Source organism: Protopterus annectens, chromosome 15.part0, assembly GCF_019279795.1.
Source record: "Protopterus annectens isolate FY-2018-M chromosome 15.part0, PAN1.0, whole genome shotgun sequence".
NCBI lineage: Eukaryota > Metazoa > Chordata > Ceratodontiformes > Protopteridae > Protopterus > Protopterus annectens.
In genome coordinates, this window is record NC_056749.1 from 465,988,339 (window position 1) to 466,007,071 (window position 18,733).

At 41.4% G+C, this 18,733-nt stretch overlaps 1 protein-coding gene across 1 annotated transcript in view; it reads left to right on the forward strand.

Annotated features, from left to right (window-relative positions):
* ACSL4 (acyl-CoA synthetase long chain family member 4) overlaps nt 1–18,733 on the forward strand; it is a 469,611-nt gene that overhangs the window by 229,811 nt on the left and 221,067 nt on the right. The window contains exons 7-8 of the mRNA XM_044057282.1: nt 11,715–11,887; nt 14,314–14,388. Coding sequence (XP_043913217.1) covers nt 11,715–11,887; nt 14,314–14,388 — 248 coding nt within the window. The remainder of the gene's footprint in view (nt 1–11,714; nt 11,888–14,313; nt 14,389–18,733) is intronic.

The window sequence follows — 18,733 nt, forward strand, 5'->3', positions numbered from 1 at the left end:
ACAAGGCCATGTCCAACCCAGAATTAATGGACATGCTCCACCTCAAAAAATCCAAATCCACCAAAACCACTAGAGCAAGTGACTTAAACCTTAGCACGGATATAAATAGGATGTGCTGGAGGGATAGATTTATCACTCAGAGACTCCCTATGCTGTGGAATAAAATCCCGGTCCATGTGAGGCAGAGCACCTCGCTGGCTCTGTTCAAGAGAAATCTTGACCTGTGGATGGGAGATCGTAGGTTTACCCCGGGAATCATCTCTGTCACTGCTGGACAGAGGCACAACAAACTAATGGGCGCAGTATTTTTTCATATAAGGGGTGGCGTAAGCCACAAAACTTTGGGCTAGGCTTATAAATGCCTAGTATAAACCTATGAACCTGTAATGGTGGGGTAGTTGAAGTTGCGCATTATTAGGGTATTTGGTTGAACCCTAATATTTTCCAGTATATCAAGAAAAGAGGAGTGGGAATCCTGGGGCATGGTGGGGGATCTGTAGCAAGCTACAATTTGGATTGCAGTTTTGCCCAGAGTTAGTTGCACTTGGATAACCTCGGATGCATTATATATACAGTTTTTGGAAGGCTAAGTATTGCTGAAATGGAAGAATTTCTAACTATTTCGGTACTCTGTTTAATTATCCAGAAATGGCTTCAGTAAGCCATCTGACTACCGACATTCTGAAAAAATGTAAAGATAAAGACAGAGACAGACCGCATAAGTCCAAAGCTGCCAACGACGCTTCCGTTAAGCTAGTTGCCAGCTCGCCGGTACTCAGTGAGGCGCTTTGCAGCCGGATACCCGCTACTTCAGATTCGCAGGCCTCTACTGAGACCCATTTGGAGTCTAGTATGCCGCAAGATGCTTCTTAGACTCTGAAACCTGCGGATGTCTCTATCTTGGATGGGTCCGGAGACGCTGTGCAGGCACCAGCTTCTGAGGGTGTATTCAGGCCTACTGACTTGCATGTCAAACCAACGCCATCTTCTTCAAGGCCTAAAACTCGATTCACACCTAGAAAACCAATGTCCAAACAGCATGGTCAGGCCCATATGCCTAAAAAACAAATGATAAGAATGGCTGAAGACCTCATTACTCTAATTAGGGGAAGCCACCCTTCTCCCTGTGAGACCTAGAATTGATTTTCCTTCTGATTCTTGTGATCAGGATTCTGAAATTTCTGTTTCTTCTGATGACCAGGATTTGCCCTTATCTACCTATGAGGATTCTGATGCAGAGGACTCCATTACCTCTGTTTCCCCTCCAGAAGATTTCTCGTTTGGTGAAACTTTGCACACTCTTAGGGAGAATTTCCGCTAGGAAAGCCAGGATTAGTCTGACTCCAAAAAGAGGCTTAGGGAATTCTTACTCCTGCCTCAACACAGGTCTTTAGCTATCCCCTCCTGTACTGGACATTGTAGATGATGCCTTCTTGGAATCTAGCCTGGCCCCAGACACCTTACCTCCTGCTCCCAGAAAACCTGACAAGTATTAGAGTACCTGACTCTCACAAGTTCCTCTTTAAAAATCCTACTGCGGACCCAGAGACTATTTCACAGGGACCCAAAGGCATTAAGGCTACTACTGCCAAAAACCCTACCCCCTCATAGAGATTCCAGGGCCCTGGACACTTGGGGTAAGAAGGTATACACTTCTGCTACTTTGGCCATTAGGGCCTTAAACTGCCAGTTTCGTATGTTAAAGTACCAGCAGCTTATTATTGGATTACTTAAACAGAAATTGTTGTTGATTCCTGACTGTGTTGAAAACTAACAATTACAGGATTTAATGCATTCTGCTGAACAAGCTGGTAAACGTACTTTGCAATGTGGTTTTGACTCCTTACAGGAATCTTGTAGGGCTGCTGTTACTGGGTCTGTTCTTAGAAGGCATGCTTGGCTTAAGGAGAAAACTTTGTCAGATCATGTTAAAGCCAAATTACTGGATGCTTCCTTAAACCAAGACCACCTGTTTTTCAACAAAGCAGAAGAAGTACTTAAAAAGATGGAGGAAAAAGCTAAATCTGTGCAAACTGTTAAAGATTTCCTGCAAGTACAGCCTCCCAGATTTAGTAGGCATTGGCCTTCTAAGAATTGGTCCTTTTCTGTCTCTTCCAGGCCTTCTCCGTCCAAATCCAGGAACAGCAGACCACCTAGGCTACAGTCTCAAGGTGCTCACAGGCCTAAGCAGTGGGGGCTACCACTTCCAAAGCTGGAAGTATTAAGACCCCCCCTATGATAAACTGTCACATTGACTTAACCTTAAACCTTCCAAGCCCTGCTCAACTGACCACACCTTTAGGGGGAAAGATCACCCTGCATGCAAAAAACTTGGGTACTCATTACCCCAAGACAAATGGGTTTTAAATACAGTTTCCCAAGAATACAGATTCCACTTCCACACCTTACCAACCCCAAAAGGTTGGCCAGACCTACCCCCAAATCAGTGGGCAGAGGCTCAACAGCAGGTTCTCCCTCTTCTAATTATCAGGGCTATTCAGCCTGCCCCAGTAGAAGAATGGGGACAAGGTTTTTACTCCAGACTTTTCCTGGTACCCAGAAAAGACAACTCCTGGTGTCCTATCCTGGACCTGTCTATCCTAAACACCTTTTTGTTAATACTAAAATTTAAAATACTAACTCTTCATCAACTGCTTCCCATGTTAGGCAAAAACACCTGGTTGGCAACAGTAGATTTAAAGGAAGCCTACCTGCACATCCCAATAAGGGAATCTTGCAGAAAATACCTACGCTTCAGAGCAGGCTACATGCACTATTAGTTCTCTGCACTGCCCTTTGGCTTATCTACTGCGCCCAGGGTATTCACAAAATGCCTAGCTCCAGTCATTGCATTCTGCAGGCAAAGAAATATTAATATATACCCATACCTGGATGATTGTCTAATTCAGGCTTAAAGCTAGGACATACTATTAAATCATCTGGCATTTGTAAAGAAACTGCTAACCTCACTGGGGTACACCATAAACGAAAGAAATCTCACCTGGTACCCTGCCAACAAATTGTATTCCTGGGAGCAAGCTTGAATACAACTTCCTAGAGGGCCTATCTCACGCCAGAGAAACAAGTTTATTTGACAGCCTACTTCAAACTACTAGCCACAAAGACCCAGCTATCTGCAAGGAAAATACTACAAACCCCAGGGTTCATGGCCTCTTGCATCCTACTAATTCCATATGCAAGATAGCATATGAGGAAACTACGATGGTATCTAAAAAGCCTATGGTGTCAACATTCTCAGGGCATGGAATCAATGATTCCTATCATTCTTTGTATAAAGACAGAGTTCCTTTGGTGGGCAGAGGTCTGCTACCACAACAAGGGACTGCCATTCACTCTACCCCCTGCCGCCCAAACCCTAACAGATGCATCAGATTATGCATGGGGGGGCTCACTTGGCAGGGCAGTGCATTCAGGGCAAATGGAACTAGTCAAATGCACCTGCATATCAATCAAAAAGACAGACAACACCACTGTTATGTGGTACATAAACAAGCAGAGGGGAGCCCACTCATACCCTCTCTGCAGACTAGCCATGACTCTGTGGAACACAGCCTTGAGCTACCAAGTGCTACCTACAAGCTCAATTCCTACCAGGCAAGCTAAATTCACGGCATATGACCTAAGCAGAAATCTCATGGACCCACACGAGTGGAAACTGGAACCAAAGATATTCAACATGTTGAGAAACAAATGGGAGAGCACAGAGACAGACCTGTTTGCCTCCCACAGAACTACCAATTGGACAAAAGCTTAGAAAGTGGATGCCCTGTCCTTCACCTGGGAAAACCTCTTAGTTTATGCCTTTCCCCCTCTGCCTCTCCTCTCCAAAGTTCTACTAAAGATCAAACAGGACAAACCAAGGACAATACTCTGCACCAGACTGGCCACACCAACACTGGTACCCCCTCTTGCCACTGTATCACTACTGGAACCATGGCACCTGCCTCTGACCCCTTCCCTGCTATCCCAGCAGGAGTGCCAGATTCTGCACCCCCAGCTTCAAACTCTGAACCTTGCAGCCTGGCTAATTGCCTGAGCTCTCCATTACCCATCCCTTAGTAAGCAAGTGCTGGATGTCATTCTGGAGGCAAGGAGGCCTAGTACTAGAAAATCCTATGCTGAAAAGTTGAGAAGATTCTGTTCCTGGAGCCAAACTCAGGGAATGGGCACAACAGTCCCCAGCTTACCACATATTCTTCAGTACTTAACAGAGATGCTTCACAAGGGCCTTTCCTTCTCTTCTATTAAAATTCATGCCTCTGCCATTTCAGCACATTATAATACGGAGCCACCCCTCTTCTCTCACCCCCTGCTGAAGCAATTCCTCAGAGGGGCCAAAAATTTAAGCCCAGCCTGGAGAGCCCCTACCCCAGCCTGGGATCTTAACTTTGTATTGGAAAAGCTCACTCTACTTCCATTTGAGCCAGCTGCAACTGCAGAGTTGAAATTCCTTTCTTGGAAAACAGCCTTCCTTCTAGCCATCACTTCAGCAAGAAGAGTGTCTGAATTACAGGCCCTCATGGCAGTGGAGCCCTTCAACATCTTCCATGCAGACAGGGTGTCCCTCAGGACCAATCCTTCCTTTATGCCCAAGGTGGTATCCAATGTGGCCCTTAACCAGTCCATTCATTTGCCAACCTTCTTTTCTAATCCACAGAACAAAGGAGAACCAATACTGCACTCTTTGGATGTGCACAGACAACTTGGATTTTATTTGGACAAGACTAAGCCTCTCAGGAAAACTGAACAGCTGCAAGTCGCCTTTGCTGCAGGGGCAGAGAAGAAGGCCATTTCAAAGCAAACCATTTCTAAATGGATATGCCATTGCATTCATTTCTGCTATAAGCACCATGGAAAACCTACCCCACAGGGGATAAGATCACATTCCACCAGGGCTGCATCTACTTCAACAGCCTTTCTCAGAGGTGTTCTTACCAGGGACATCCTAGAAGCTGCTACCTGGAGTTCTGTTCATACCTTCACCAAGCATTACCACTTGCCTATTTTCTCTAAATCCAGAGCTGGTTTTGTCACTGCAGTCTTGCAGAGCCTAATAGCCGGTCCTAATGCCTAATTGCCTCCTCCCTTCCTTAGCTTTGGGAATCTACCCAAATGTAATGACTGCAACAGTGAAACATGAACATAGTACAGTTGTGTACACTTACCGTAAATGTAGATGTTCAAGTGTATTCACTGTTGCAGTCCTGGTTACCCTCCCTCCAGTCCCCTGACTTCTATTTGCTATACCTCTCTTCTGGTTTACTGTATTTAATCTTTCTGATGTATTTGCTTATAGTTGGAGGTGTAACCTTGTATATAATTGCTTCCCATTATGGGGGCACCTGACATCTGGGGCAAGAAAAACTGATGTAATGGCGTCGGCTGCATGTTTTATATCCCTGACTACCTGACGTCATGGAAGAAGCGACAGCAACTGATGCAGGACCCAAGACTTTGATAATCAGGCCGGCTGAGGGCTATCTGCAAGCAGATAACCCAAATGTAATGACTGCAACAGTGAATACACTCTAACATTTACATTTATGGAAAGTGTACCCAACTGTACTTTCTATGTCTAAGTTTTATTGTTTGCCAAAAATACACAAACGTCTAACTGCCCCTCCAGGTCGTCCTATAGTGGCTGCTACTGGTTATTTTTTTTACTTAATTTGGGTTTATTACTTCATAAATATTTATTGAAACCTGTTATGAAATTGGATTTGTATATACATGATTCTTTTGATTTTTCTAGAAAATATCGGCCATTGAGACTAAAACTATTAATTATTGGCTTGCTATGGATGTCAAAAGTCTATGTACTAATATTAGTCATTCTTTGGGCATAGAGGCAGTACAGTTTTTTTAGGTGATAGCCCATTAGGTTTACTGTATTATTGAGTTGTATTTTAGTTTAACTCATAATTATTTTGAATTTAATGGAGAATCATTTTGTCAATTAAAAGGGACAGCGATGGGAATATCTTTTGCTCCCCATGTATGCCAATCCCTGTATGTGGTTATTTGAGGTTAGATTTTTATATAAATTAGATTTTTATAAAAGATTTATTAAATACTTAATATTTATTGATTTGTGTGTGTGTCTGTCTGTGAGATGGCGGCCAGATGTTTGTGAATGATTTCATTAATTTACACAAGAATGATTTTGGTACAAGTTTTAATGGTGTTATGCTTGGTTCTAAGGTAGTTTTTTTTGGACATAGAACTGGAGGATATAACTGGAGATGGTATTTTGACTAGAGTCCATAGAAAATTTCCAGACAATTATCTTTTAGATGGGAAAAGTTGCCACCTTTCCCACTTATTAAATTCTTTACCCTGTGGTGAATTTTTAATAATATCTAGGCTCTCCAACAAAAAAAATATATTGACTGAGGAATTCATTAAAACTTGTAACTCATTTTTAAAAAAGGGCCTATGATTTCTTTATTTTAGAAAGCGTTTTGAATCGGTTGTTTGGGGTAAGTCAACATTTGGATAATGGAGAGAAATGTGAGACTAGTGCTAGATTAGTGAGGCATAATGTGATTAGTGCCCATGAAGTAGACCATAAGCTGTATTTTGTAACCCCCATAATATTTTAACTAAGATTTTTGATACTGTTAGATATTAGAATTATTTGTTGACTGGTAAGATTTTAAAGGATATTTTACCTTTACAACTTGTCTTGTCACTTAAAAGGTGCCGGAGCATAAAAGACATATTAGTTTATAGCTCTTTTGTAATTCCTGAGGTTGAAATTGGTGTGCAACCTTAGATCCATGGGTACATTTGCTTGTGGGAATTGTTCTGCTTGCAAGCACATGACCCTTTTTTTGGTCAGATCAGTTGTGGTTAAATATGTACCTAGGCAGTTGTTCACTTGTTATAGTGAGGGTGTCATTTATTCACTCAGGTGCTCCTGCAGTCTTTTTTATATTGGAGAAACTAAGTGTCCATTTAGGGATAGATTGCAGAAACTTCTTCGAGATATTAAATGTAAGAAAGTTGAAAGTCCTGTAGCAGTTCATTATGCATCTTGACATGGGGATGATTTTAGTTTAAAAAAAGTACTGTTTTGGAAAAAGTAGTAGGATGTGGTAGTTTTGAACTGAAAAAGAAATTGCACTACAAGGAAACTATTTATATTTTAAAATTTGGAACTTTGTCTCCTTTAGGTTTGAATCTTGAATGTAATTGGAAGGCGTTGCTTTGAATTGAGTGCACCTTTCTAGTGTTTTTTATTGGCTTATGATTTAATGTGTTAATTGCTAACATTATTGGGAGCTTTACATAAGGATTGCCACGGTGGTACAGCAGTAGCATTGTTACCTCACAGCAAGAGGTTCTCCCGTTCAATTCTCGGCTTGGCTTTGGAGTGCCTTTTGTGTGGAGTCTGCATGTCCTTCCCGCGGTTGGGTAGCGTTCAAAAGACATGCGTGCATAAATGGGCGTGCCTTTGTTGAAGGTTGGGGGTTCAGCTGGCACCTCAGCATTTCGTAAAAATCTACTGCCAATCATTAGCGGACCAGAGTTCCGCTGTCGTGACCCCTTACCAGGAAAAAGCCGAAAGACGAACAACAACATTGGGAGCTTTATATAATGTGTATTTAATGTGATGAATTTTATCTCTTGAAGGCTTGTTAACTAAGGCGCTAAGATCATTAAAGCTTTTCTTTTCCTGGCCGAAGGTTTTTGTTTGTTGTATTTGATAATTTTTCTTTTTTTTTTTGTGGTATATTTTTTCTGAGATCAGAGGTTGGCAACAGGTTCAAGGGGTTTGGTTGGACTTCTATTTTGTCTGATCTGTTCCCTCCCCTTGGACAGTTCAGGGCTGATCATCTCCAGAGGGCTCAGATCCAGGGTTGGCCCCAACCTTCCTTCTTCGGCTGCTTTGGCACCAAGAAGGGGAGGAGGGGTTTCCCCCGGTCCATTAGCTTTCCAGGCAGCAGAAAGGGTTTTCTCTCTGCATAGAGAACGCTCCTGTCTAGTCTCAGATGGTACACCTCAGTCCCTCATAGAGTCCGAGCTCTGAGCCCATCATCTCTACTCCTCAGGGTCAGCCAGCTCAGGGAAGCCTCCACCCGAGTTCCCTAGACGGTTTTCACCTCTCCAACACCTCTCCCGAGCATTCCATGGAAGACATTCCTAGGAAGAGAAAGTGTAAGAGGAGGCAGATGGACTCCCCTTTGGGGGTCTCTTACAGAAGAGATGGATTTCGATGAGGGAGAAGGATCCCCTGATCATCTCCTTTGGAGAAATCCTGGAAATTCTTAAGCAGAAAGCTGACTGGTCTCCTCAAACTCCTCCTGAGGAATTGGTGTTCCTGGAGGTCTTTGGGGTTGGCCCTTCTTTGTCTTGGGTGACACCCCCCCCCCCAAATGAACATGCTGACCTTGTTTCCCTCTGGACGTGGAAGGAACCGGACACTGTCGAGCCTATGCCTAAATGCCAGGATAAATTTCTAGGCCCTCCAACAGAAGGAACCCATTGGAGTAAGGGTGTCCCTGTTGATGACGTAGTAGTGGAGGCAGCCACTAAGAAGGAGCTATCCAGACAGAGCTCCTGTGTCCATCCAATGAACAGGGAGTCCAGGGCAATGGACAGAACAGGAAAATGCATCTACTTCTCAGCTACGTTCGCAATGAGGTCATTAAATTACCTGGCACATTTTACTCTTAGAGAGATTTGATAAAGGAGATTTCAAACTCTATTACAGAGTCCATGCCTTGGAGAATTTCAAGGTGGTTTCTCCCTAGTTGGCTACTTTTTCATCCATTGCCGATTCATCATTGAGGCTGATCTCCCTTATAGCGGAGGGCACCTCATGAGCAGCCGACTCATGCATAGCAGTTAAGAGACTTGCCTGGGTGAGACTATGCTTCTTTGTGGAACCCTTTAAGGTGTCTTTGTTAATGCTGCCTTTGATAGCTCCTCCTTGTTCATGCCTTCAGTGAAGGATGCACTTACTCACAGCAAGCAGGAAGGAAAGACCCTGTCTGCCATGGGAATCAAATTTTCTACCCCTCAAAGAATGTTCTTTAGAAACCAGTGATGTGGGAAGAAAACATGGTTCTGGAAATCTCAAGGACCTTTTTAAGACCCGCACGGGGACACTTCCTCCAGGGCCAGAGGAAGAGGTTTCAATTGCAGATGTCGCTCCAGTGGCAGAGGGGTTCACAGAACCAGAGCTTCAGAGACACCTTCTCCAGTGGGCCCTGTCAGTGCTCCTGAAGCACTGGACGCCTGGACAAATCTTACAAACAATGCATGGGTGCTAAGCATAATATCCAGAGGGTTACTTCATTCCCTTTTCCTTTCCACCACCTGTTACAAGCAAGAAACTTCCCAAAGTTCCATTCAGTCAGAGGGAGTACACAGCTCAAGAAGTTCAAAACCTGCTACAAAAAAAAAGTCATCCAAGAGGTCCCAACTGAACAAGTAGGATTCGGAACAAACTTCTTTTTAGTGCCAAAGAAAACAGGGGACCTAAGGCCAGTTTTGGATCTAAGCACTCCAAATCGGTATGTAAAGAAGACAGAGTTCCAAAGACACAGTTCCAGAGAGTTACGGTTCAGTCCATCCTGCCTCTTCTGCACCAGGACAATTGCATGTTGTGTGTAGATCTCCAGGATGCGTACTATCGTATCAAAATAGACAAGCACTCCAGTAGACGCCTGCACTTTCGGCTGGGAGCCAATAACTATCAATTCAAAGCACTGCCCTTTGGACTCGCCACAGCCATATGGGTGTTCGCCAGATGCATGGTAGTCATGGCAGCTCACCTGAAGCTCAAAGGATTCCAGTTTTCTTGTCTACAAGAATCAGATTCGTAACCCATTCATGAGGAAGAATGAAAACGGACAACTCGGATGCCAAGTTATGGTAGGTACATAACTTCCAAAGTAAAGTGTGTCCAGGAATGTGTATAATTCTGATGGGGACAGTGGCTCCCAAGCTGTGTCCATCATCATCGATGTTTATCTCTTTTGGCACATAATACTGACATGAGACCTTGAATACCATACAGTTTATTCTCATCAAGGAATATAGTGGACAAAAATAAATTAAAAAGGATGATTGGTATTTTTCTCCCTATGGAGTGCATTAGCAGCAGTGTGCATTAACAAACTGATGTCCAGCAATATATCAGTTTAGTAGTTCCCCTCTCTTGACTGTCAATTTTGCTGCAAATGTAAGCACATTTAGTTAAGTCATCGAAGGTGATACATTAATCTTTCCCAGCCTTAATGTGTACTTTGGATTTATCTATATAAATACAAACCCCATTTTGTAATATTTAAAAAAAAATTGTAAAACATGATTGGTAGATGTTTGGCTTTGTGTCTTTTCCTGTGGACAGGATGGATTTCTAAAAGCATTGCAAGTATGCCATGGTGATCTCTGGCAATGAAGTTACATGTATTCCTTTTCCCATGGCTGGATTTATTTTGATAAATACAAGCTTTGTTAAAGAAATTCACAGATATTTACTGTGGCCCAGTGGAGAGTGGTGGTGTAAATATGTGTGACGGTTGCATTTTCTCTCATATTCAAGCTGTTGCCCATGAACACGTTTTGGCCTGTGTTTGTAGGCCGGATTGCCTCACAAAAGAGGACTGCCAGTTGTCTTGTAATGAAGAGAATAGCAATGCAAGTAATATCAGTGTACATCAGCCAGCATGAGGAACTGTTCTCCTTTACAGGAAATGTATCTCCAAGTAAAGCCAGGTTTACTTTAAAACGTTTGCGGCATGGCTCTGCATGTTGTGCTATTGTTTTTAAGCACACTGACCATTCCAGAGAACTTTAAACACCAGCACTCGGACAGCCTTTTCCCTCACATCCCAAATAGAAGCAGTCAGACACCCTTTTATACTTCACATCTTGTCTAATCATTTTATACATATTCTGTCTGCAGTCTCCACCCCAGCTCCTTAACAGTAACCGTATACTTGTCTTTCCCTCTTCTGCACTTCACACAGTACTCTTTTCAGTCATCTGTGACAAATCACTTACAGCGTCCAATGTGTCTATCAGCAGCTGCAACTGAAGTTAATTGATAATTCCTGCGCACACAGCTGCCTCCTGTGAAGATCCCTCCATACAGTGAGTGGGAGTTGGCTATAAGCAGGCATATTAGCAGAACATAACTGTTCTCACAGCTTAGGGTACATAATAACAAGATACTCATTGACATGTTACATGGTTGGTTTCATGGCTAGAAGTCAAAACAAGTTGAAGAATATCACATTTAAAGTGGGAGCAAAGTAAATACTTGGCATTCTTAGTTATACGAGTGCAAATGGTAGATGAGGAGAACTTGCTAAAAGAATGCAGTTAATATGCATATACTTAGTCCAAGTTTTTGTGCACTTCATTATATAGACAAAGGACTTGGACCAGAAATGTGTAAGGAATCCTTTATTCTCAAATAAAAGACCTAATATCCTCTAATTGTAGAAGTGTTTTTAGGAATTTGGTACTGTAAAGTGTGATGTGGAATTTGAGTTGATCATCAGTTTCCATGAAAACAGTTTTCAGCTCAGATAAGTTTGTCACTTTATTGCATGCTGTAATGCTGGTCTTATTGGTGCACAAATGCAGAACACTAATTGTGCAGCAAGCATTTGTAGTGTGAAATAATTTGAATTGTGAGTGCAGCATAATGTTTTTTTTTATTCATATTCTTAAAGGATATTATTTAAGAAAGTCAAGTCCTTACTGGGTGGAAATGTGCGAATGATGCTTTCGGGAGGTGCACCGCTCTCTCCACAAACGCAAAGATTTATGAATGTCTGTTTCTGCTGCCCTGTTGGCCAGGGTTATGGACTAACGGAAACCTGTGGAGCTGGAACTATCACAGATGGTACGTATGTAGTTTCAAGGGTACTAGATCAGTAATGCAGCAGCACTGGTTAGCTATCTATATATTAACAAGTCAGTAATCTGTAGCTTTAACAACTGTGATTGACAGAAAATGTTTCAAAAGAGTTGCATTGTATGGCACACATTACCAAGGGAGTAGAGTGGTGTAGCACTGGTAATTGTAAAGCTTTTTGCCTTGATGAACAAGTAATCTATATTTTGTTACTTGTTTTTTTACCACTCGGGACAAGTTTTAATGCCACAGTTATAGAGGATAGTGAGGCAGGAAAAATGAGAAAAAAATGATAGTAAGGGTAAAGAGTTTAACCCATGTATCAGAAAATAGTTTTTCACAGAAATAATAGTTGACAGATGTAGCCTGTTACCCAAGGGCATGACTGTAAAGCCATTGACACCATCAGCAAATTCTGGGATAGATTGTGGGCAAGGAGGAGGGGCAGCTAAGAACTGCAAGTAGCTGCACAAATTCAGCAGGGGATTTGACAGTCTTTCTCTTGACAGATGTTATGGTGAAAAAAGGACAGAATCATAGTGAATGCTGGCCTTTAATGTAGGGAACCAAGCAAGTGTTAGCTGACCCACAAAAGACATCTCTACTCACCACTGAAGATTCTGTAGCACTTTGGGTAGCTGTTGCTTGACATTGTGCAAACCTACCTGTAATTATTGTCAGAGGTTGAAAAGAATTCAGAAGTGTTATTACTAAACAGTTAAACATCTAAATTATAATAACTGATTGAAGCATTTGTCCCCATTCTCAATACTGTGCATCTTAGTTGGAGGCGACCTTATAATTGTTTACAGATTTGCACAAATGAGGCTACAAGTTTCAGATGGCACAGTGGTGCAGTGGTTGCATTGTCGCCTCACAGCAAGAGGTTCTCCAGTTTGATTCTTGGCTGGGGTGCCTTCTGTACAGAGTCTGCATATCCTCCCTGCATTTGTGTGGGCTTCCTCCGGCTGCTCTGGTTTCCTCCCACATTACAAAGACATGTGTCTGGAGCATTTCTTTCCGGGCTTCCACTGAAAATTGGCTTTGTTCCAAGTCAGACTTTCCTGGTAAATAAATGTTAAATTTAATTTGTACGGATATAAGGTAACATAGTTATGGTAATAGGAATAATACATTTTTTAGAGCAATTCAGTTTATAATACAAACGGGGGTGGGGGGAGTGTTATTTTCATCAAAGGGCTTATTATGGAATGAATTACTACTAGAGATTAGAATGAACTCAAGTCTTTAAGCTTGGTGACTGTTTAGACCAGTTTTATGTTGCCAGTATCCATGGAGTTCCTTGATGTGTCAAGAGTTTGTCATTTGTGTGCTGTTGCTATAACATCTGATTCATAAGAGCTTGCTAATGAGTCAAAGCAGGAATGAGAACAGATGGATTTTAGAATAGTATTATAACTCTGTTTTTATTAACTGTTCCTGATATGTCCATACATAGTACCTGATTTATAACTCCCTGCATTTTTTGAATGTTAATTTTCTTTGCAAACTTTGTATTCATTTGTATTCCGTGTTATTGTTCTGTCGGGAGCTTTTATTTTGCAAACTTTGTATTAATTTGTATTACATGTTATTGTTCTGTCGGGAGCTTTTCTCCCCGGGTCTCCATTCAAAATGGACCTGTGTCCAGTGGACTACCCAAGTTAACAAATGTAAAATACATAAATGACAGTACTAAGAGTACAGATCTTCATGCTTAAAAATCCAGACTGGGATGAGCAATGCTATTCAACAAAGTATTAGTTTAAGGGTGTGCATACTTGTGCAACCAGCTTATTGTACTTTTTTTTTATTTTTTTATATTTTTCCCCCTAACAGATTTGTTTGTTTTTCAATTGAATTGTACAGGTTATAGGTCACATTAAAGGTGGGAAAAGTTTTGAAATGATTTACTGTGGTCTCATTTTTTATATCACAAAAATGTGGCATTTTAACAGGGGTGTGTACACTTTTTATATCCACTGTATGTACACACACACAAACCAGTCGCACACACTTTTTTAAATAATGTTTAATTTTGGCTGGAGTGACGCAGCTTGGCAACCCAGAATTATAAGATGTGTCATCATTCATCTTGTATGAAGAGTAATGATAAATGTTCTCAAAGAAATTAGCATTTTTTGGCTGGTAAGGAAAATACCTTTGAAAGAACTTTCATTTTTATAAAATAATAAGCATTAGGATTCTGGAAACACTCTGAATATGCAGAAGTGCATATACATTTATGCAGCACCTCTTTTTTGTTTTAAAAAATATGTATTTTTGCTGTTAAGGGTGGTTCAGCAAAGACGAGCAGTGTAAGATAACACTACAATCTGTAAGACATGCTGTATATTTTAATGTTGAGTTCTGCTTGGCAATTACTGTAATTTTCATTTTTTTTTTCTTTGCAGTGTACGACTATAGCACAGGCCGAGTGGGTGCTCCACTTATTTGCTGTGAAATTAAGCTTAGAGATTGGGTGGAAGGTAACATTTAGTTAAATGATTTTTTAGGAAAGCATTATAATCTCTTAAAAGATGCACTACTTTGCCAGTATGATTGCAAGTGTTTTTGTCTGTCTGTGTGTTCTCCATTTCAAGAGTTTGTCAGCAGTTTTTTACATTGGTTAAGTTTTACTGCTGAGATAGTGAAGTGGTGAACACCACTGCTGTTTCACATTGAGGCATCTGTACCGACCTCCCTCAGGATAAAATAAATGATTTGATTTTTTTTTATTGTTTTATATGCAAGAGAAAATGCTCTTTGATGTCTGGCTGTATATTTAATCTCCTGATATCTATTGTGTGTTTCATTCTGTAATTAAATGTAGAAATGTCTTTTTTAGTCTGTTGATTTAGACTTTGATTATGTCCATTAGCAAGTTGGAGCTGTGCTGTAGTTCATTTATTGACAGGTTTTTCTTTGCTAATATCATGCATTGGAGTCTGACATTTCTGGTATATAAGCATGGGAAGTCTCTGTTTTTTGCTAGTAATGTGCAGAGCTCACAGATGTTTCTGCAAAAAGCTATGTTTTTTTATCCCCAGTCCACCTGATGCACTCTTATTTGCCCTTCCAGTGGAAGAGAGACAGGTGCTTGTGTTCCCTGGACAACATCAGAGCCCTATTGCCCATTCTTTTACTGTGAACGTGACCGGTGAGTGCCCTGTTGACCAATTTTCCTCTAGAGGAACAAGTTGAGTGGGAGGGAGCAGGTCTTCATGCTAATCATGTGGGCTCCCTCTCTAACCTAACTCTTCCCCATGTCATTTTGAGGTTTTGCTAATGACCTGAAAGGAGCCTGTGCATGCTTCTGTAATTATACGCATATCCTGCCAGCTTACCTTCAGCACAAGCTTACCTGACAGTAGCTGCTTTCTATAATCCCTCAGCACTCTTATAGTTCGTGGTACACCAGCTGCATCTCACTCCGTCCTGAATGATTGAGCCAGCTGCAGCTGCTTGCTCCCACAGTCCACTACAAGCAACAAAAAAGGCAGTGTTTCTGTAAATTTTAATTATGATTAGTCAAAGTCCAAAGTAACTTTATTGTCATTCAGACCATACACAAGTGTAGAGCTGAAGGAAATTTTGTTTCTCCAAGCTCGTGTACAACAGAAAAGCACAGCAACACAGAAACAAAATACATTTACAACAACCGTGACCAAGCCAACAGTAGGCATAGGAAGCATCAGTCAGCCATTTGATCCCATGGACTATAGCAATTCACTACGTCCACACCACCATTACTGTCTCCACACCACCATTACTGTCTCCACACCAGCAGCATCCCAAGTCCCAGTCAGGTAGTCTCCATCACCACCAACCAAATCTGATTCAAAACAAAAACATGATCCCCTGCCATCTGCATCCAGCACGATTGTCCTGACTGGCCCCACCAGTTCAACCATTCTCTCTATCCTCACCAGCTCCAGCATCTACAACAGTCATCATCAGCCTCTAAATCCAGTCCAGCTCCCTCTGACCCACTAAAATCCATCACCGGACTTACAAAACAAACTGGCAACCAAGAGTCTGATTCTAGCGTTCTGCATTGTGCACCTCGCTCAACTCACCACTGAAGACCCAAAGTTCCATTTTCAGTTCTGATGTCAGTCCAACAACCCCAAAAACAAAGCAACACCGATACTACAGACATCATGGTGCACCTTCGACCAGGCCAAACAGATCAAAATAGACCACAAAACACAACATACTCATCGGGAGCCAGGGAGGCCACTGCCACACAAGGTGTTGCCACTTCTAGTTCTAAGAATTATTTTGTTTCCCAGTAAACTTACTATTTCAACAGCTTTATTAAAATACATTGATAGAAAAGAATACAGATGATATTAACATTTGTTTTACATTTATGTACATTTTAAATTGCACACTTTTTCTTAATATCTGTCATTCAGTCCAACATTACATAAATTGCTTATTTCCTGCCTCCTCTTAAAACTCACTTCTCCTGACCTGCATCATTTCCACAAACTCAATTTCTTTCTATACAATGTGCTCCTTCCCTTTTCTAGAGATCCTGCTTCCAGTTCTTTTATCACCTTTACAATATTTAGTAGCTCAGATGCAGTTAGTGTAGAGTTTGATTTTCGTTTTCTAGTAATTGCTTTTTTAGCAGTCATCAGAATGAAACTCTTACTATATCTAGACAATTCATATCTTATGTTCCAGCTCAAAAGAACCATTTCCTTACATACTTCCTTTTGTTTTCCTAATATTTCTCACAGAGTGCTCTGTAGGGAAATTTTAAAATCTACCAACTCACTATGCTCAAAATAAGTATGTTTCTTGTTACCTCTTTCTTCCCCATCACACCTTCAACATTTGCTGTCTCTTTGAGGAAAAATTCTTTGAAGTCTGCTTTGGGTATAACATGCCCAAGCAAGCCATTCCAAGCAAAAATCCTAAATCTTCTTGACTTTGGTGCATACTTGGGAGCCATATGTACATCCTGCCATTGTTATTTGTATTGTGCCATTTTATTCCTTTTCCAAATCTTCTCTAATCTCTTCTGATTCTTAGTTGTTAGTTGATATTTTATATGATCTATTAATTATCCTTTTTCACAGCAACTTCTGTTTTAGACTCCACTAAAACTGTACCAGAGATGGTATTCCATTTAACAATCCCCTGCCCCTTTCTGTTTAGCTGTACTTTTATAAGTCCCTAGTAGGGAAGGTAGTGTCTAAACTGCAGTCTAAACTTTTTCACCATATACTCAGTACTGCAGTCTAAACTTCTGCACCCTATACTTAGTATCTGCAAGCCCTCTTAAACTCCACAGTAATGTTGACAAAGTAGCCATTCTACATACACGGTAGCTATTTTAGTCATTCACAGATAAAACGCAGGGTAATGAAGTAAAAATGATATTTTATTACAATAAAATATCCCTTCAAATCTGGTAACCTGTTGGTGGGACTTAATGCAGAGAAGGAATAACAGATTAAGCTGGGATTTCAGGAGTAGAGCAGTAGAAACATTTGCATTTCCTGATGCCTAGTCATATATTATAACCAAATTTAATTTCTTTTATCTCCATATTTCCCTGTAATCATGCTGTCTGCCTTTTATCATCATAGAAACATCCATTATCTCTCTTCCAACTCTAAACAGTCACCTTTCCACTAATACTTAATTTCTGTCTGTAAACCATTCTAACAGTCTTCCATTTAATAATGCCTTCTTGCTCTCTTGTCTCTTCTATTTATAGTTGATGTTCTTCATGTTTCACTGTTGCAGTCATCAAATTTGGGTTATCTGCTTGCAGTAGCCCTCAGTCGGACTGATTATCAAAGTCTTAGGTCCTGTGTCGGTTGCTGTCTCATCTTCCGTGATGTCAGGTAGTCAGGGGTATAAAGCATGCAGCCAACGCCGTTACATCAGTCTTTCTTGCCGTGTGGTGCCCGAAGCAGAAGCAGTTCGCAAGTGCTGGCCGGCCGACTCCTGAAATTTTTGCTTTCAAGTTTCAGAACCAAGTCTTCAACTAAAGCTAAGTGCCCCGTTGGGGAAACTTTTTCTTGCTCTAAACCGATGTCAGTAGAAGTCAATAATTGGATTTCTTGTGGAAAGCAAATACCTCACAAAGATTTCCATTCGTACTGTATTCCTTGCCTAGGCCCTGACCACGATGTACCTCGCTGTTGGTTTTGTGCCTTATTTAAGCAACAAACTATTTGTCGTCGGTATATTTATGCTTCTAAATATTTTGGTACTCAGTTCAATTATCCAGATATGTCTTCAGTAAGCCATCCGACTACAGACATTCTGAAAAAAACTCAAAGATAAAGACCGAGAAAGGTTGCCTAGGTCCAAAGCTGCCGACAGCGCTTCTCCTAAGCCAGTCGCCAGTTTGCCAGTACTCTGTAAGGCACTTTCGCAGCCCCTAATACCTGTTACTTCAGATTTGCAGGCCTCTACTGAGACCCATTCGGAGTCCAGTATGCCGCGAGATGCTTCAACTGTGGAACCTGCGGATGTTTCTACCTCGGATGGGTCCGGAGCCGCTGTGCAGGCACTGGCTTCTGAGGGTTTATTCAGGTCTACTGACTTGAATATTAAACCGATGCCATCTTCTTCAAGGCCTAAAACTCAAACTATGCCTAGAAAACCGATGCCCAGACCACATGGTCAGGCCTCTATCCCTAAAAAACAGATAAGAATGGCTGAAGACCTTATTACTTTAATCAGGGGAAGCCAGCCTTCCCCCTCTAAGAGACCTAGGACTGAATTTGCTTGTGATACTTCTGACTAGGATTCTGAAATTTTTGGTTCCTCTGATGACCAGGATTTACCCTTATCTACCTATGA